The 20345-nt window shown below is 42.8% G+C and overlaps 1 protein-coding gene across 1 annotated transcript; it reads right to left on the bottom strand.

The window, feature by feature from the left end:
* Nucleotides 1-642: 642 nt before the first annotated feature.
* Nucleotides 643-19902, bottom strand: HINFP (histone H4 transcription factor). Its single transcript, XM_069947015.1, has 9 exons — nucleotides 19569-19902; nucleotides 18837-19063; nucleotides 16954-17065; nucleotides 16711-16863; nucleotides 12804-12881; nucleotides 11362-11482; nucleotides 8905-9043; nucleotides 7840-7964; nucleotides 643-911 (listed from the first exon to the last, which is right to left on the bottom strand). Exons 1-9 carry the CDS (start codon nucleotides 19744-19746, stop codon nucleotides 692-694), a joined length of 1353 nt encoding a protein of 450 aa, XP_069803116.1. The 5' UTR covers nucleotides 19747-19902; the 3' UTR covers nucleotides 643-691.
* Nucleotides 19903-20345: the final 443 nt, after the last annotated feature.

Genomic DNA, 20345 nt, shown 5'->3' with positions numbered 1-20345 from the left:
GAAATCTCTTGCCTTATCCTCTTGAAAACTATGTAAGTTCCAGTAAATGACAATACTGCTGAACCAAATGCATGAACCCTGATTACACTACGACCAAAAAACATAATTTTTATTGCACAAAATGAACTGCAAATGTAAGATGTCAACTAAAAGTAACAAAGAACTGCTAAGAAAAGCCATTGTCGGAACCTTTCATTCTTAAGTTACTCCATGTAATTTAGAGAAAATGTGTGTGTTCCCCTGTCTGAGTCCGAGTAGAAATATTAGAAAGAATTGGCATTTTAACAGCTAACTAACTATCTAAGAACATCACGGTTACAGGCCGGTAAATCAAAAGTTATGGTAATTGGTTCAAATCCGTTAGGATGTTGTCCCATTAGGGTCTAACTCCCTCTTTATGGACTTGGCCATAGATGGCTGGCTAAACTGTACAAAGAGGCCAGTCAGCTGGATATTTCCTGAACTGGATCTTCTTTTACCGTCAATAAAATATTCAAGCGAGATGAAGTTGTGTATTCAGTCTGCAACAGTAAACTGAGGCAAAAGCAAGTGGAAGCACGTGAAGTTCCTAAGGCTCCCAGTTTAGAATCTGTACAGGAAATTTACAACATGAGATACCTGTCTTATGTCCTTTAAGAAGAGATACCTGTCTTATGTCCTTTAAGAAGCAATGTTTTTACTAATCAACCGGTCATTCTGACAACAATCTGTAGTCCTTTTCTACTGCAGTTCTCTCATAATCTACTGCATCAGATCCCGTGCTTCCTCCTTGACTTAAGACCAGACAGGCAGGGGTGTCATCCAGGGATACTCCCTGCTTCTCACGTTCTTTCATCAGCTGTTCTGTCAATTCTACACTTTCATATCTCACCAGCTGCAAACGTAGAAAGCCATCATCATGTTCCTTATACCTGTCAAGTAGAAGTATAAACAGGATATATATAATACATAAAGACATAAATATTACAAAATAAAAAAAAAAATACAGAAAATAAGTAAAATTGCAATTGATCTGTTTTCAAGTCAGAATTAAAGTTTATTACAGTGGCAGATATGTTCGGCATGGATCCACGCACTACTGATAACCAAATAACAGATATTTCAGGTTAAGGCTATGTTCACACAACGTAAGAGACCGGCCGTTGCGTGACCCGGCCGAGTCAAAGAACGTCCGGTCTCTGAAAAGATCATCCCGGAAGGTTCATCTTTCAGGGCGCAGGGTTCTGATGCGGGAGCATCCGTGCGCGCCCGCATCAGAACTCCCCACAGAACACTATGGAGTGAGCGGCCAGAGCCGCTTGCTCCACAGTGTGCACTGACATGGCTTTCTACGGCTGCTATTCACTGGATAGCGGCCGCAGAAAACCGACATGTCAGTTGTTTGCGGCGCTGCTATGGATCCCGGCCGGAGCGTATACTATGTGTATACGCTCCGGCCGGGATCCCATAGGCAGCAATGTCACCTATATTTTCGTATAAATCACAGCCGTTGTATCACAGCCGTGGTTTTGCGAAAAAATACGTTGTGTGGACATAGCCCAAATTTGCTTATTAATAGAATTTTAAATATTCAGTCAGTTCCCTAGTGTGCTAATTACTGAAAATTATATTCAGCACTCTTTACACATATATTTCATGAGACAACTGATTCACAATCAATATGGCTACTATTACGATTCCTAAAGATGTTAAAGCTCTCAGAAAAGGTAGGTGTGTGTGTGTATATATATATCTATATTATACATACATACACAGTGGTGACTTGGATTAAGAGCATAATTCGTTCCGAGACTGTGCTTGTAATCCAAATTCACTCTTAAAACCAAAGCAAATTTTCCCATAAGAAGTCACTGATATGCAAAGAATTGGTTCCACACCCAAAAAATAAATGATTTTTTTTAAAATTCTGAATAACATGTAAAACAGATGCAACAAACAATGAGAAACAGCTGAATGTCATATTAGTTACTGTACTATATAGCTATCATCATGTGATAAACCTAAGAAAACAGCAGCAGTTTGTAGATACAGGGTAGAACTGCAGATCCCCATAATGCAGGAGCATAGTACAACAGGCTAGAATAGAGAAGCAGGGCTGCTGTCAGAGGTCTGTGAGGTGACATGACAGCAATTGGGAGGGGGGGGGGGGGGTGTTCAGCATGGACCAATCAGGAAGTGAGAATCACATAGCCGTGCAGGAGAACAGTGACAGAAACTCTTCTATACAGCAGTTTGAATGGCTGAGTGTAAGTGCCGGAACATTATAGCAGCAGTGTGTATAGCCGAGTGTAAGGGCAGGCACATTATAGCAGCAGTGTATATAGCAGAAGAGACTGCAGGAAGCATGAAGGAATGAGCAGGGCAAATAAGGGCACATAAATGCAGCACTCTCTGTCTGGGGAGAGAGGGGTTACAGCTATGAAGAGATTACCCCCACAGTCCTGTCCTCTGATGCAAGCCCCAGCCTGAAGTGGATCTGCTATGATTTGGAAGGTGAGGGAGACTTCTTGGGTCAGAGTACAGTGCTGTAGACACCGCTTTGCAGACCATGCCCATCCTCCACTCCCACCCAGTACAGGGAGCTCTTAACTAAAGCAATGCTCTTAAGTTACAATTTTGAAAAACTGTGAGCTCTTCTTGCAAAATGCTCTTAATCCATGTTACTCTTAAACCAAAGTACCACTGTATATATATTTGTTTTTATTTATTTTTTATTTTATTTTCCCCAATACATAATATAGAGAACAGCCACCTTGCCTAAGCTGCTGTTAATGCCATTCAGTAGCTACGATTTACAGTAACCTTCGAAATAAAGGTATGGCTGCCCTCTTCGTCCTCTGTCCACATTAGAATCTAGTAAATCTACATTCATTTTCAGGACCTATTTACACACCAACTTCATGTTACAGTTTTTTCCTACTATATCTGATAAAAATGGGGCGTGGCCTGGCTATGGCGGAGTGAACACGCTTGCTTCAGAGCTCTGTCGGCGGGACCCGGCAACCAGTGGTCTCCCCCTCTTATTGTACCCCCAGACGAGGACTTAATGCAGCGGCTGGGGGACTTAATGCAGCGGCATAGTGTGGGGACAGCTACCCGATCCAAGAGATCCCGCGGTCCGGCTCCCCAGAGCAGCTTGGACAGTTTTCTAACCAGCGACGCGGCCAGCAGCAAGGCGCCACGTGGACACAAGGCAGCAGGCAAGCAGGCTTCCCGCACCGCAACCTGTCCCGGACCCAGCCATAGCCCTACAGCTTCGGCAGCAGCAGTAAACCCGGCTTCTCAGGGTAACCTGGACCGCTTTCTGACCGGCAACACGGCCAGCAACACGGCATCTCGGGGACAGACGGGGGACAGGCAAGCAGGCTTCCCGAGCCGTCTCACACCCGGGCCTCGGCACTAGCCCTGCATCCACCGCAGCACCGGTAAGCCAAGGGAGCACACACTCACCCACTTCAGCCGGTCGCCACTCGTGCACACTGTCCGCCATGTCAGGGTCTCAGCCTAAGCCACAGCGCATAGGGAAGGGCCCGCAGGTGCAGGCGCCATCTTCTCCTCTCCCCTCCTCCTCCCTTGCAGCGCCATTTTGTTCCCAGCCTGCACAGCTAATGGCGGAGGGGCCTTCCTCACAGGACTCTGCTTCTGCTCCCTGGGACTGTCAGGAGCATGTAAAGTCTCTACCCACTAAATCAGAAATAGAGAAATTCATTGAGAGGTTGGAAAACACTTACAAAAAGGAGACTGGGGCTTTAAGAGCTGATTTTACTGCTGTGGAATCCAAGGTGCAGGACTTAGCCGCTGATCATATGTCCCTTTGTAATACAGTAGAGGACGTGCAAGCTACCCTGGCGACTCAAGAACTTCACATTAAACAACTCTATAAAATGCAGGACGATCTGGAGAACCGCAATCGGCGGAATAATGTCAGGATCAGGGGCTTGCCAGAATCATATAAAGCATCAGATCTTATCTATACTCTGCAAAAGTGCTTTTGCAGTTTACTGGACAGGGAGATTACAGAGGATTTTGAAATTGACCGTGCACACCGAGCATTAGGCCCCATGAACCCTGACGTCACAAAACCGCGAGATGTGATATGCCGTTTGCATTACTATAAATTCAAAGAAGAGGTCATGCGTACTGCTAGGAATCTGGAGTGTGTGGAGTTTGAAGGACACCGTTTACTCTTCCTACAGGATTTATCACGGGCAACACTTGCACAACGTAGATCTCTCCGTCCTCTATTGGAACTAATCCGTGACAGAAATATCCCATATGCTTGGGGCTTTCCCTTTAACCTCATCGTCCGTAAAAATGGCCGTCGTATCGAGCTGAGAGAACCTGAAGAATTGCAAGCGTTCCTTACTGAGCTGGAGCTTCCCGCCGTATCCTTGCCTGACTGGGGACACTTACCACCGTTAGCGACCCGGCAAGGGCCACGTAACACTTGAGTGTGGTCCTCTAATTGTCCAATGTTGTTACTAAGTTCTGGTGGGGTATTTCTACTGGTTATGTGGGGGGGTTTATGTATATGTGTTAGTCTTGATCCCTGGGTCCCGCCGCGGAAGTTTGCACTTCCATTGTCAGTTTCGCCCTTGTAGGGTGACGCTTTAAAGCGTCAGTTTCCTGTTGGAATACTTACTGCCTGGTTAGATCCCGGCAGTTTCGTTCCCTCCTATTGAGCGAGCTGTTGGTGTTACTCCTACAGGAGACTCATTTTAAGTCCGGTCACGTCCCTGGCATGCGCACTAAGTATTACAACTTCTGGTTGCATAGCACCACTCCAGATGCCAAATGTAAGGGAACTTCCATTGCCATTCATAAGTCCCAATGGTAGATTTGTCTTTGTCAAGATGTGCATATTTGACAAAATTTACACCGTAGGTAATGTGTACCTCCCCAACTCCAATCAGGGTAAAACACTTGCGGCTATATGTAGGCAAGCGGAGTCCTTCATTGAAGGTACTCTCATCTTGGGGGGGCGACTTTAATATCCTCCTGGACTCGTCCACTGGCAAATCCTCGGTGGCTCGTTCCAATATTGCTGCTGTCCAGTCTGTCCTGCGACTTCATAGACTGGTGGATGTATGGAGAGTACTGCATCCTATGGATAAAAACTTTACTCATTTCTCGGAAGCTCATGGGTCGTATGGCAGACAGTTTGTATGGGGGTCGTGTAGACCAAGATTACGATTTTCAGTTCTTACCAAAAGTAGAGCCGTCGGAGGCCCCGGGTTACTGGATCTTAAGCTATACCATACTGCTGCGGTTCTCGTCAGAATCCTGGATTGGGCCCACTCGTCTGACACCAAACGGTGGGTGTCGATAGAACGATCGCTAGCGCCAATTGATCATACTTTGGCCCCTTGGCTGGGACCTGAGGAGAGGAAATTTTTTCCTGACTGGCCTTTCTTGCCTACACACACATGTTTGGGATGGGTGTGTAGATACGGTTGGCATATCAAAGAGACCTGGGCACATGACGCCCTTGTTGAGAAACCCATCGTTCCCACCCGGGCTCTCAGCCAATCGGTTTATGTTGTGGGACATGACAGCTCCCCCGCGGCTCTGAGATTTGGTTTGTGATGGTACAATACCTGATCTTAGCTCTTTCGAAGCAAGGCAACCGGGTTGTAGGGTATCCTGGTTGGAGTTGGAACAGGTGCAATCTTTCTTCCGTTCATTATGTAGCAGATCGCCATATTCTGCTGAAAACTGATGACCTGTTCAACGCTCCCGCAGCAATCCATCATCCTTTGTCCTTACTCTACAAATTACTACTGCGCCTTGGCAATGGATGAACCACCGCCTTTCTTCTCGGCCTGGGAACGGGACTTGGGTCTTCAACTTGATCAGAAGACGCGCCTGAAAATATGCACATTGACTCATGGCTTATCTCAGGCTGTGAAAGCCAAAGAAAAGAATTATAAAATTGTGACGAGATGGTATTATTGTCCCACTCGCTTAGACCAAATGTTTCCTATGGCCTCTAATCAGTGTTGGAGATGCTTGTCCGACAGGGGCTCGCTGCTGCATGTCTGGTGGGGATGTCCACTTATTAAACCTTTCTGGGACAGAGTCTTTCGAATCTATACCAAATACTCTAATAGGAACATTTCTAACACTCCCCAAGTAGCATTAATATCCCTGATTCCGGGGTCTCTGTCACAGATAAAGAAGGGTTGCCAAGACACATGTTGACAGCGGCCAGAATGGTGATCCCACGGCATTTCATGGAATCCGCAGATTTTCAGGCCTTATTGCGGTGACATCTCTGGAGTCTCTTCGCGTCCTCACTTGCCCTCAACCCTTCTGCTCGGACCCCTTCCCCTCCTCTCCCTCTTGTTTTCCCCTTTTAGGTTTTGTTCCCTGGTGTTGTGTGCTTTGTCTTATCAGTTTTCCCCTCTCTTTTTTTCTTTATTTCCTTTCAACTTGTTTTTTTCTGTTGACCGTTGAGAAATCGTTTTTTTTGGTCCCCATGTTGGGGACTCTGCATTTTATGATTGAAAATGACTGTGTATCAATGCATACTATTGAGTATCTTGTTAAAGTTCTTCTGCCTCTTTATAAGAAGGTAACTTGGTTCGAGTAATTGGACACGTACGTCTGTGTGAGATCCAGCCATGTCTTGGCGCGTCGGACACAAAACTGTTTCATGGACTCTAATGTGTCTATTTGTACTGGGTTTTCAAGACTTTGGTCGATTGCTTATTTTGTGAACCACTCTTTATAAATAAAAATAGATTGAACATACTATATCTGAAAAAATGCAACATGTGCATGTCCAAGATGTGTTAATAAAGAGTTACTATAGAGATGCATAATGAGAAAAGGTAAGGCTGACTTCACACTGCATTTTTGCAATCCAATTTTTTCATCCGTGTTTTTATTCTTTTTCAAAAAACGGATGAAAAACAATGAATGCATTTGTGTGCATACATTTTGATCCGCTTTTCTATTGACTTCCATTGTAATAAAAAGGAATATGGAAGTCAATGGAAAAACTGATCAAAACAAATGCATCAGTTTAGAGGGGGGGGGGGGGGGGGTGAACGGATAAGAAGATGGATTGCAAAAACGCAGTGTGAACCCAGCCTAAGGGTGCATTTACACGTACAGGATCCGCAGCAGATTTGATGCTGTGTTCAGTTATTTAGATCACATCTCCTGCGGATCCGCAGCAGAAAATCCAATGCGATGCTGTGTGTGTGAAGTTACCCTAGGTGTGGACAAAAAATATACACAGCTATTATTATATGGCAGGTGTCGTGGTAGGGTAGCACCATTCTGCTTTGTATCAGTTTTTGCACTTTAAATTTATCTCTGTGAGGCCTATAATGGTTTGAAATTGTGTATCCCCTGATGATCATCGGGTGAAAAATATTCCTGAGGTGAAACGCATTGGGATGGATGTATAATAAGCAAATACCAGTTTGTTTTTTTTATTGGTTCCTTTCTTTTTTGTAGACCTCGTGTTGTGGGAGAGGGAAAGAATAGGGCAAGGATAGATAGTAATACTGTTAGGCAGAGCCCAGGGTAGGGTACATTAGGGCCTTTCCAAAGTGTCTTTTTGATGGGTTATATTTTATGGAGCCACAGATAAGCAGGTAAGAAGAGACTAACCTGGGACACTAGGGCATCAATACGAGGTACATCGCACATTTAAGTTTCTTATTTGTGCTGCTGAGATATATGCTAATCTATTTCAGTAGATTTACTTTTTACAGTGCGTGTATTTTATATTGTGCCGAACAGTTTTAAAGGTATAAGTTAAAAAGTAAAAGTTAAGTTTTATAAATGGGCAACAAACAGGGCCAGTGATGTGACAAAAAAATATACCTGAAGCGAGGATGTCCAGATGGCCACTTGAAATGATGCTTCTTACGCAAGTGGACAGTGAGGTTGTTACCTCTTGTGAAGCATTTCTCACACACATGGCATTTGTATCTCGGAGCTGAATCACCCTACAGGGGAAAAACAGAGAAGAAAAAAGGAAAAATTGGTCTGTGATCTTATTAGTTAAAAGGTTTCTCAGAAGCACATATAAAGCAAGTATCTGAATATAATGTTGGAAAAAATTAAAAACTATTAGATAAAATATCCTGTATGTCAAGTTATCAACGATTACAGTTATCCACTATACATATGAGGCCAAGCAAGCTTGTGTTCTATAAAGGGGGAATAACCCATTGCCAGTGTCTTAGGGCCCTATTACACGGGATGATTATCGTGCAAAAAAAAAAAAAAAAAAAAAAAAAAAAAAAAAAAAAAAAAAAATCGGTAAAGCGTTCATATTTAAATGATAATCGTTCTGTTTAATTGCAGGCAACGATAGAAAAATCGTTTGTATGTCATTGAATTAGATCTGAATCTAAAATTATCGTTAATCATTCGCTAATCGTTCACTGTAATTCCACATTAGTTCGCTCAAGTTTCGCATTTTTTAACTAATCGTTCAGTGTAATTGCTCATTGTTTTGCTGGGATCAGGAGTAAACGATCGCAATAACGATCGTAGTAACGATTATCATTCTGTGTAATATGGTGAACGATTTCAGGTTAACGATAGACAATCACTTTTGCAATAGTTTATCGTTAAAAATCACTGTGTAATTGGACCCTTACAGTGGCTGCTTATCTCACCTAACAAAAGGGTGAGGAATGTTAAAATTCAAATGCCCTATTCCGAGGGATATCTGGCCCGATCCCGGAGGGACATCTGGCTAATCCTGTGTTTTGAGACTCTTAAATGAGGCTCCAAGGGCTCTTTTTTGCAAACACAGCTCCATGTATATTTTTTTACTACGTTAAATGTAAATACATATCTCAAGAATATACTGTACACATGGAGGTAAAAGTTTCCTGCTAGGTAAATGATCTTTATCTACACAATGAAAAAAGTTACCTCGTGAACTTTTCTGTAATGCGCTTTGACTGAGCACAGGGAGCGAGCGCTGAAGCTGCAGTCTTCATATTCACAACAATATGCAGGCATCTTGCTGTGTGTGTCCAAATGTTTCCTAAGATCAACCAGATTCTTGCAGCTATGAAGAAGCAAATGTCAGATATATGATGAGAATGAGATGAGAAAGATGAAAAACATACATGGCACTGATCAAGCATGTAAAGGTAACGTGCATGTTAAAAACAACAACAGAAATGAGATTTAAAGCGTAACTGTCATGTTTTTTTTTTATTGCAGAAATCAGTAGTATAAGCGATTTTAAGAAACTTTGTAATAGGTTTCATCAGCCAAAAAAGCCTCCTTCTGTACTCAAGAAGCAATTTCCCAGCCTCCCCCCCCCCCTGACTTCTTATCTGTGCATTATCAGGCAAACACGTCTTTATTACAGAAAAGCCAGTGAAGACGGGTTCTGCTCTCCATTGAAAGCCTATGAAGGGGGGAGGGGCTGAGGGAGATGAGGGAGCAGGAAGAGGTGACATGAAGGTCAGCTGTGTGTAGACTCTCTGGGCACCTAAAACGCTAAATTCAGGTGTCAGAAAGGTCAGTGCTTATCTATGAACTTACTGAGAGAAGATTGCAGGGTGTTGTGCTTTGCAGAAATCCTCCGTGCTCAGTCACTCCTAACAGCCCCTCCCCTCTCCATAGCCGCATAATGGAGACAGAAATCCTGCTTCATCTGCAGTGAGGGGTGAGGCTGGGAGATTGCTTTTTCAGTACAGAAGGAAACTCTTTTAGTACATAAAACCTATTACAGAGTTTCTTAAAATCGCTTGTACTGTTGATATTTAATGTTTTCAGAAAAATGAGCCTGAAATGACAGTTACGCTTTAACACTGAGTCTTTCATACTGCACCATTAAAAACACATAACCATCTAGAAACAGACAAATTGAACTACCTACAATCCTAGCTATAGCATGCTACTTAGATTGCACAAACATATACTAGTCTAGTTTAATCTGTGTGAAACAAACAAAAAAAGTTTAATTTGCTCATAGTAACCAGTCACAGCTCAGCTTTCATATCTTAGTGAGCTCAAATTACACCAGTTTTACACAGGTTGATAAGTCAGGGCCATTGTACATGGATTAGCTCATTAATACCATATTTTATGGTAGGTTCAATTTCTATGTATATTTTGCTGTTCTTAGAACACACATATGTCCGGCTATCAAAGTGGTGCATGATCCCCAATAATTTGAATTTGAAACAATTGTCTATCTAATGTGTACAGTAATGGATTACATCTGTATTTCTATCTATATTTAGTCATAAAAGTGAGAGCACTTGTGAGGAGTGTACTGATGACAAAAGTCAGAGATTTAAACAATAAAGAAATTTGCACTAAATGTTTTGACTTTTTGATGCATGAAGCCAGACATACCGACTTCATGTCTGTAAACGTAACATTCCCTGAAAATATTAAAAACAAGCCCCATCCTCTTATCCACAGGAACGGGGATCTGACTGTACCAGAGCAGAAATATAAACCTTTTTGTTAATATGTAAATGTGAATCCAGCACCCAGCGGGTACCTCAAGATGATAAGAGCCCAGGTAATTTCAGCCATGTCCTTCTTATCAACGTCTCTCAACCGCGTAACCCATTCAACTGGCAGCCACTAAAGAGAAGAGGGGGTGGACTTATCTGGGTTTTTGTCATGCATGGAAATGCCCACTGGGCCCTTGAGCCTCATTTGCATATTAACAAAACAGTTTTACAACTCAGCCCTGGAAAGGGCTATAAAGGAGGTAAAAACAAAATATAATGATAAAATGCATAAGAATTATGACAACTAGCCCTGTCAAGCCAACAGTCCCAGTTTTCCTGCTGGCAGGTCTACTTTAAAGCGAATGTATCACTAAGGTACACACAGAGATCCCAGTGGCGTGGTCCATTTTTCAAATCACCGCCCAGTTCCCGTCATCCGTGCCAGTTTCTTTATATGCAAATTAGGCAATTATATGAACTGGAGGTGGGCTTGGCGTCCCCAGTGTACAGATATCCCCTCCCCTTGGTGACACAGCCAGACTAGATTATGAAGGAGGTACGTCACTGAGGAGAGGTGATATCAGTACACGGGGGGGCACAGAGCCCGCCTCCAGTGCATAGATCGGCTTGATTTTCACATAAAGAAACTTGCACGGATGGCAGGAACTGGGCGGTGATTTGAAAAATGGACTACGCTACTGGGATTTCCACGCTGTGCTGACCAGGTGATATAAAAATAAAATTTAACATCCTTATTGGCACACCCAGGAGGGGTTTACATACTCGCTCTTCATAGTGAAACTACATACAAGCAGATTACCTTATGGTTTTAAGACTTATTCAAGTGTTCTCCTCCACAGTTAGCATAAATGTAAAATTTGTCACTACAATACTTTTAAAATCTCACCTGTAATCACAATGCTGACATTTATATGGCCGCTCGTCACTGTGCCTAAACCGAATGTGAGTCCGTAAAGTAGAAGGTAAAGGACAGGTCATATCACACAAGGGACACTTATAGTGATTCACTACAAAAGAGGGAAAATTTAGTGTTATAACATGTTTCATGTTCTACAGCACTGAAAAATCTAAAATACGAAATTCTTAAAGGGAACCATTCACCCCGTAACCCCAGGCAGAAACTGACATACAGTGACATAAAGGTCAATATACTTACCACATCGCTCCCAGTCCCATTATGGTAATGAGCGCCGCGAAGCCCAAAGTCCAGCCTTCTCCCCGCCTCCGACACTTGATTGACACGGGCCTTCTTCCTCCTCGTCTTCTTTCTTCTCGCCGGATCCCGCGCAGGCACCGTGACTGTCGTTTTAGGCGCATGTGCAGTTCACAATTGAAGCCGCTCCGCAGCTCCACTGTTTACTGCGCGTGCGCTGATTGTCTCGAGCACGTATCCTGTTTACCGCGCAGGCGCAGAAGAGGTGAAGAGACCATCGCAACGGCGCCTGCGCGGGAATTCGTCAGAAGACTGAAGACGTCAATCAAGTTCCAGGAGGCGTGGATGGGCGGCGACGAGAAGAGGACTTCATGAATAAGTTGGACTCGTCTGTCGTTTCCTATGGCTGTTGGACTCATCTCGGCTTATTACCACAATGGGCACGAGAAGAAGAATCGGCGATTTCTCCGTGTCAACAACGGGATCCGGGACCGGGAGCGATTTGGTAAGTATATTGACCTTTATGTCACTGTATGTCAGTTTCTGCCTGGGGCCACGGGTGAATGGTTCCCTTTAAGATGACTACTAAGAGTGGTTACATGAAACAATTCTTTTTGTTTCACTACTGCAGCGTTTGATTTTTTTTTTTTTTTAGAGAAAGCCAGTGGGAAGGAAAAGTCCTTATATGCCCCCATATTTCTCATTTTGGTGAATTACAAGTGCTAGTAGCCACTAGAACTTGTGATTCTTTAATAAATGTAAGCAAATCCAGGAGCTGCCATGTGGCAGCAGTGGCTGATTCTACAGCATGTAAGAGTGCCCTAAAGACTGAGGCAATTCTTCTTTTCTGGCTGCAATTAACACGGCCAGAAGATCATAAAGTCAGATAGGGCATGCAGGAGTACAACGCCCAAAGTTATGTCAGCCACTTGCATCTCTCTAGTGTCATTTACAAATTTATAGAAATTCTTAATTTTAATGATCATAATCGGCAACCTATGAAAGCAGGATAGCTGTCACAATATACTTATTGTGTGTGTTCTGTCCATTTCTAAGGGTATACAGTTTTTGGTTAAGCCCAAACACGCAATGGACGTAAATCATTTTTAAAATATCTCTCTTATATTATAATAATAAGTATAAGTATTGGTAATACACAAATATATAACAGTTACCATGGTTCCGCATATGGTCTCGCAGCAGTCGTTCTGTTGCAAATCTCTTGGAGCAATGTGTGCACTGGAACCTATGTTCTGCAGATACAAAAAGTATACGTGAAAACAAAAAGGTATGTTTTATATTTTCAAAAGTTGTGGATGTGGTGGTGACTTATAAAGGCAGACAGAATAATTGCCTAAAACTAGAGGGACAACCATGGCTGTCTACATAATGTATAATGTATATGCATGGGCATTAGTTCTTCTAACTGTATGCATGTATGTACTAGTATGCAGCAATACTTTTCTGGCAACATAGTCTTGTATTGGTTTTGGCTGTAGGCACCCAATTAAGAAGAAAATTTGCCAGCATTCTGAGGTATGTAAAAACATAATTTAAAAAAGATATATTTCTCAATAAAGAATATTGAGAAATTTCTCAATAATAAATAACTTCCTCCAATAACACTTCATTTTTCATTTACATTCCCACTTACCTTACATTAAGGAAATTGCTTAGCTAGCCAATTTTACCAGCCAGTCATGTAACACTATATTATTTATTCTTCTTTAGCAGAGAGGAACTTGGGCCGTGCGTTTGATACCATGAACATGTTCAGTCTGACACTCTCCCCCCTGGTGCTTGCTCTGAAGTCATTCACCACAATAATGTCAGCTACACACCACCTAATATGCACAGCTATGCAATGTAAGTCAGTCAGCAGAGAAGGGGAGGTTTGCTAGAGGCAGATGCAAGCTCATATGCCCAGTGTGCCTTTAGCAGACCTTAACTTCTTTGCTGACCCTGACTTACAGTGCCCTGTTATGCATATTAGGTAGTGTGTAGGTGACGTCAGAGAATGTACAGGATTCTCTCCAAGATGTGGAAAATTAAAGTGTACCTTTAGTGATTATTGAAAAAAAAAGTTGTCCAGCACTGTGCATTAATTTTATATTAAATATGCCTTAGGAGGCAGAGCTTCCTGCCCCTTCTCCATAGCTTGTCTCCAGTGTGAAGCACAGCACCATAGAATTACATGGAGCTGGGTCTCGCTCTAGAGACGGGAGATGGATGCTCTATCTTCTAATGCACAGTTATATATGGAGGGGAGGAGGGGAGTTCAGAAACATATTTCAGCGTGAAAATAAAAATTGATGCATAAAAGAAAAATAAAGATTGCGCACAATACTGCACAACAGTCATTTTTCAATAATCACTGCAGGTATACTGTAAAGGATAATGGAACTTGTGTAGGACATCATAAAAAGTCCCCTGCTAAGGATTCTCCTCAACTAGAATCGGGAGGAGGGTTTACATTATGTGTTTGAGGGTTATAATTAGAGATGAGCGAACCTCGAGCATGCTCTAGTCCATCCGAACCCGATCATTCGGCATTTGATTAGCGGTGGCTGCTGAAGTTGGATAAAGCCCTAAGGCTATGTGGAAAACATGGATATAGTCAATGGCTGTATCCATGTTTTCCAGACAACCTTAGAGCTTTATCCAACTTCAGCAGCCATGGCTAATCAAATGCCGAACGATCGGGTGCGGATGGACTCGAGCATGCTTGAGGTTCGCTCATCTCTAATTAGAACCCTCAAACACATCATGTAATCCCCCCCCTACAAGGTACAGAGCTGAAGACACCAGTGGAAAGGATATTTGGAGATAATACTAGCCATAGCTTTATTTCTGCTGATGGCCATTTGCACCGTTATAAAATTGAGGTTTTTTAGCAGTTCAAGTAGCTTAAAGGCGATGCCAAGAAGCAGCAGTAATGCCTGTTCCCTCCCACCCTGCTGTGCATGATTAATCTACAAGGCTCAGCGGAATAAATAAAGAGCCCCACTACTTTTGGTATTAGCTGCTAGTGGGGACAGATTTTGCACAAGAACCACACAGTACTGTGGATAACTTTGTAACTGTATTCTTGGCATAGTTACATAATTTTTAAATCACCATTTTTTTTAACAGCAGTGCTATACAGATTTTTACTGGAAGGAGTCAGGATTGTTTTCCAGTTCACTAGCAAATAAAATAACAGGAAAAAAAAAAAAAAGAGAAGGTAGTGGAGCTCTCTATACTGCTAAACCTGAGGTCAATGGTCAACCCAGTACCATGGGTGAAAAATACAAGATAAAAAACGTAAAAACGTAAAAATGACCAATCCTCAAAGGTACTTGCCCAAATGGATATATTTAAAAATACAGTGTAATCTTAAACACAATCAAATGATAAAAACAATACAATAAAATACAATGAAAATGCATATACAGTTACCATAGGGCCCTAATGGTATAATAGAATGAGAGCAATTAACCATAAAATCTGAGCAAATATTAGATATAAAAAATGGAGCTCAGTGTAAGAATGTCTCTAAAAAATGACTGATATGGAAAGAAAAAAGAGAAAAGTAAAAAGAAGGTAGTTAAAAAAGAAGTTCATATAGTGCACCTCTCACCAGACCACGTTGGCGTTACCGGTGTTTTCGTAGTAGTCTGCGACCTGTGGTACGCCAGAGATGTTAGCAGTGATAGATCCAAACAGGTAAAGCACTTAAAAGAGATCGCTGAGTGTCCACTGTATGCGACCTGTGGTACGCCCGCGATTTCCCACTGTAGATCACCGTCCTGGATCTCCGATCTCGGGTGAGACCATCTATCCACTTATGCCGCTTTTGATGTAAGGAGCGCCGGCTGGAGAGTGGCGTCTTCTCCGCTCCTACTGCTTGCGGTAGTGTGGTAGATTGTGATCGTGGAAGTCTAGCGCGGGAACTCAGCTGTCAATCAGCGTGCCGTGGCGGTATATGGTAAGATGTCGCAACTTGTGGTTTAGCCAGGGTCTGAGATGGTGCACTGTCGGTACCAGGTGAAATAGCTATACGCGTTTCAAGGCAACCAGGGCCTCTTCGTCAGTAGCTTATACAGACTCTGCGGTTGTGGTCCGTTTTATACTTCAGCATCCTCATGTCCTCCCACTGGGAGTGGGAGGACATGAGGATGCTGAAGTATAAAACGGACCACAACCGCAGAGTCTGTATAAGCTACTGACGAAGAGGCCCTGGTTGCCTTGAAACGCGTATAGCTGAAGTATAAAACGGACCACAACCGCAGAGTCTGTATAAGCTACTGACGAAGAGGCCCTGGTTGCCTTGAAACGCGTATAGCTATTTCACCTGGTACCGACAGTGCACCATCTCAGACCCTGGCTAAACCACAAGTTGCGACATCTTACCATATACCGCCACGGCACGCTGATTGACAGCTGAGTTCCCGCGCTAGACTTCCACGATCACAATCTACCACACTACCGCAAGCAGTAGGAGCGGAGAAGACGCCACTCTCCAGCCGGCGCTCCTTACATCAAAAGCGGCATAAGTGGATAGATGGTCTCACCCGAGATCGGAGATCCAGGACGGTGATCTACAGTGGGAAATCGCGGGCGTACCACAGGTCGCATACAGTGGACACTCAGCGATCTCTTTTAAGTGCTTTACCTGTTTGGATCTATCACTGCTAACATCTCTGGCGTACCACAGGTCGCAGACTACTACGAAAACACCGGTAACGCCAACGTGGTCTGGTGAGAGGTGCACTATATGAACTTCTTTTTTAACTACCTTCTTTTTACTTTTCTCTTTTTTCTTTCCATATCAGTCATTTTTTAGAGACATTCTTACACTGAGCTCCATTTTTTATATCTAATATTTGCTCAGATTTTATGGTTAATTGCTCTCATTCTATTATACCATTAGGGCCCTATGGTAACTGTATATGCATTTTCATTGTATTTTATTGTATTGTTTTTATCATTTGATTGTGTTTAAGATTACACTGTATTTTTAAATATATCCATTTGGGCAAGTACCTTTGAGGATTGGTCATTTTTACGTTTTTTATCTTGTAAATAAAATAACAGACTTACCATCTAAAGATGTTTGCCGTCTGAGGTGGTCGTAGAATTTTGTATTATTGGAAAACATGCCTCCACAGTTTGGACAGGACACAACTTTTTCTTGTGTATGACTTCGCAGGTGCTCACGTAGCTTGCATCGACTTTTACAAGAACAGTCACAGTCTGTGAAGGCAGAAAGAGGAAAAAAAAACTGAAAGTATCAAGATGAAATCACAAAGAAAAAGGTTAAAAGAATAGAAATTCCTAGCTCACCTTTCCAGGCACACATCAGAACCCGGTTCTCTTTACCAGCTACTTCATATTCTGCACTTAAACCATGAGAGTCAACATGTCTGTAATACCATTCAGCATTGTCAAATGAACTCTATTGTGGGAGGGAAAGATAAAAATAGCATCAAAATAAAAAAAGCCATTTGCTCAGTTATATGTTTCAAGGCAGCTGTTTTTCCAATAGCAGGACACAATAATAATAATAATAATTTTTATTTATATAGCGCTAACAGATTCCGCAGCACAATTCTGGGGTTACATACATAGACAAAAATCAGACATTACAGAGATATACATATAGTTATCCATACATGAGGAGTGAGGGCTCTGCTCGCATGCATCAGCTTACAGACTATTAGGAGGGAGTGCAAGACAAAATGGCACATTCAGCATAAAAATGCACCATGCCACAAATAGGAGTAGATTCAGTTGCATTCACGATCTTACACAGCAGTATAAGCTGCAGCTTCAACTTGTGATCCTTAAATGGAAGCTATCAGCAGGTTAGACAAATCTAACCTGCTGATAGGAGCCCTTTTCTGCATGAAGCGCTGAAGATGGAGGTAAGTCTCTAACCTTCATCTTTGGCACCATTCATGTGCAGATAGTAGTTAGACACTTATGCTAATCAGGCAGTTTGAAGCACTGAGGGTGGGGCAGGCCTGCTCCGTTGATTTTCAGTATCCCCACCCCCAGTGTTCCAAACTGTCCAACAAGCAGCTGAGGAAGAAGGGGCAATATCCCCACTCCCAGTACTCCAAACTGCCCAACTAGCATTAGGGTCAAACGACTAACTGCATGGAAACAGAGCATAGGAAGAAGGTAAGAGACTTTCCTTCATAGTTAGGGCTCAGTGCACAAAAGGGATATATCAGCAGGGTAGATTTGTGTAACCTGCTGATAGTTTCCCTCTAGTTGCAGGCAGCACCTGGACTTGACACTGTTTAAAGTGGTAAGTCCAAATGCACCTAAAAAAAGGGCTACCAATCTGTCAATGAATCGATGAGTACATGCCAAAAAATCATTGTTAGTGGTCTGCACATCACCCCGTGTAAGGATCCTTTTACAAACACAAATATCTGACATATTTTTGAAGCCAAAGCCATGAACAGACTATAAACAAAGAACAGGTCATAAAGGAAAGCCTGATTTCTCCACTTTTCAAATCCATTCCTGGCTTTGGCTTCAAAAAACAGTAGTTCAGAAGGACCCTAACTGGGGCATGTAGAGCTGATGATTGAGTTAAAGGACTGCACAAACATTCCAGGGATCATTCACGTGTTGATGCCTAAATGACAAGTGAACTGTGTATTTTTTTATTTTTAATGAGCGCTGATCTACTAGATCTGTGGCAGATTAAAGGTTCAGGTCAGCCCTTAGTGAGTGATGATACAGAGGCGAGACCTAGAAATGAGATGGTAGATTAGTATACTATAGCAGTCACGGCTGCACACAACCAGTGTTATGGTACTTTTACACGGAGTGATAATTCGCCCGATCGCACGATTAACGATTTTGAATGAACAATGTTTTTTTTCAGAATGATCAGCGTTTACACGGAACGATACATCGTACGGAAAAATCGTTTTGCGATCGCTTAAGACTATCATACATAGGTGAAATCGTTGAAAGACTGTTTACATGGAACGATCTGCGAATTTTTTGCGAACGATCAACGCAGATTTGAGAAGTTGTTGAAAGATCAAAATGAACGATTTCTCGCTCGTCGCTTAATCGTTCGCTGCGTTTACACGTACGATTATCGTTCGAATTTGACCGTTATCGTGCAAATTCGAACGATAAATCGTTCCGTGTAAACCCACCATTAGATGGTGTGGGTCACTGTGGCAGGTTTAAGGCCTCACCTCACACTGCTCCCACATACATAGGAAGCTTTCCTGGAGTTCTGGGATCATGTTTCGGCTCTGTGTGTCTAGCTGGCAGGGAATAAGATCCGGCTGACTCTGTAACGCCTGCAGTCCCAGCTGCTTCAGCTTTGTGTGGTAACAGTGAAAGTAAACATGGCGAAACAGTTCTACTTGGCTATCCAGGGAGAAGAAGCCGCAGTCCTGCCACAGACAACAAAACTCATCTAAAAGAGAAAGTGGAGAGTAATACACATATAGGTGACATAGAAAATTTCCAGCAGATTATATGTCTGACACAGCTAATCCCTGCCCTGGAAAAGGACACTCCCTGCCTATGGAGGCCCTACAGGGTCCTGGTCCAGGACCACAACACTCCCTGGTCTAATAGGTGTATCTGTGTAATAGAATGCTGGGTGACAAACACAGTGGCCATATCATTCCCTTGGCCGCCACCACTTTCTCCTGTCTCTAGCCCGATTATGCAACAAGGATGTAATGGCTGCCATATTGGTTGGATAGGAAGAAAATGGCTGCAGCTTTATTTACCACCATTGAAGGAAAAGGCAACCCAAAGCCTTACATGAGCTGGAGATTTTGTAATCTTTTATTTCTTTAAAGGCAAAAGGCTCAGGTCACATATTCTGCAAAATGACATGCAATGCTTTCCAGCACTGGGCTCCATCATGCAATAACTGACAGCAGTATAGGTATCACAGGGCAGGATCTCACCCTCACAGTCCATGTTTTCCTCTCCAGCCCGCAGCTGCTGAGCTCCCAGGTGATCAGATACATGAGCACAGAATTCTTCCATCTTAGAAGCCACATAGGTGCAGGAGCTCCATTCACACTGGAGGAGGACGTTGACACTGCGTTTCACTCCTCGTCCCGTCATCCCAGTGTCAGCCATGACACCTGACAACACAGGTGACCGCAGGGCGAGGAACTGTTTCTTTACCGCTCCACGGCTTTCATAACAACACTAAAGCAATGAAGACACTTGCTTTTACATAATTGTGTCCAATCACGGTACCCGTCAGGACAGCGCGACACGTGACACAACAAGGGCTCAACCAATCCGAGAGTACCTCACAACCATAACAAGGAAGCATCGCGCCTTCTCCAAGGAAGCGGTGCGTCACCATATACAGTCCCCCGGAAACCTCCCCTATGGGCAAACTGATAGGTCAGAACTTAGCGGAACATTACAGTATGGTCTAAGCCATGCTGTATAACGCAGAATAAGAAAATGGCTGCCGTTTTAGAGCGTATAATATAGGGCTAAAAAATTATATTGTTTTATGGGGTCAATGTGAATTCACATGCTGAAGATTTGCTGCATAAAACTGTATAACTGTCCCATTCCTCCAAAATTGCCAAAATATCTCCATCCTATATATATATATATATATATATATATATATATATATATATATATATATGACAAAGTGGGACCTTTATCAAACTTTGTGCAAGTGAACGGATCAGCAGTTGCCCATAGCAACCAAT

Source organism: Dendropsophus ebraccatus, chromosome 12 (assembly GCF_027789765.1).
Source record: "Dendropsophus ebraccatus isolate aDenEbr1 chromosome 12, aDenEbr1.pat, whole genome shotgun sequence".
NCBI lineage: Eukaryota > Metazoa > Chordata > Amphibia > Anura > Hylidae > Dendropsophus > Dendropsophus ebraccatus.
This window is presented reverse-complemented; position numbering and strand designations above follow the sequence as displayed.

Coding starts and splice junctions, on each gene's coding strand:
- HINFP (XM_069947015.1), bottom strand. CDS start 19,746: ATGGCTGACACTGGGATGACGGGACGAGGAGTGAAACGCAGTGTCAAC. Junction 16,864..16,953: donor TCTGATGTGTGCCTGGAAAG/GTGAGCTAGGAA, acceptor CTGCCTTCACAG/ACTGTGACTGTTCTTGTAAA. Junction 12,882..16,710: donor ACGGCAAACATCTTTAGATG/GTAAGTCTGTTA, acceptor TTGTATCTGCAG/AACATAGGTTCCAGTGCACA.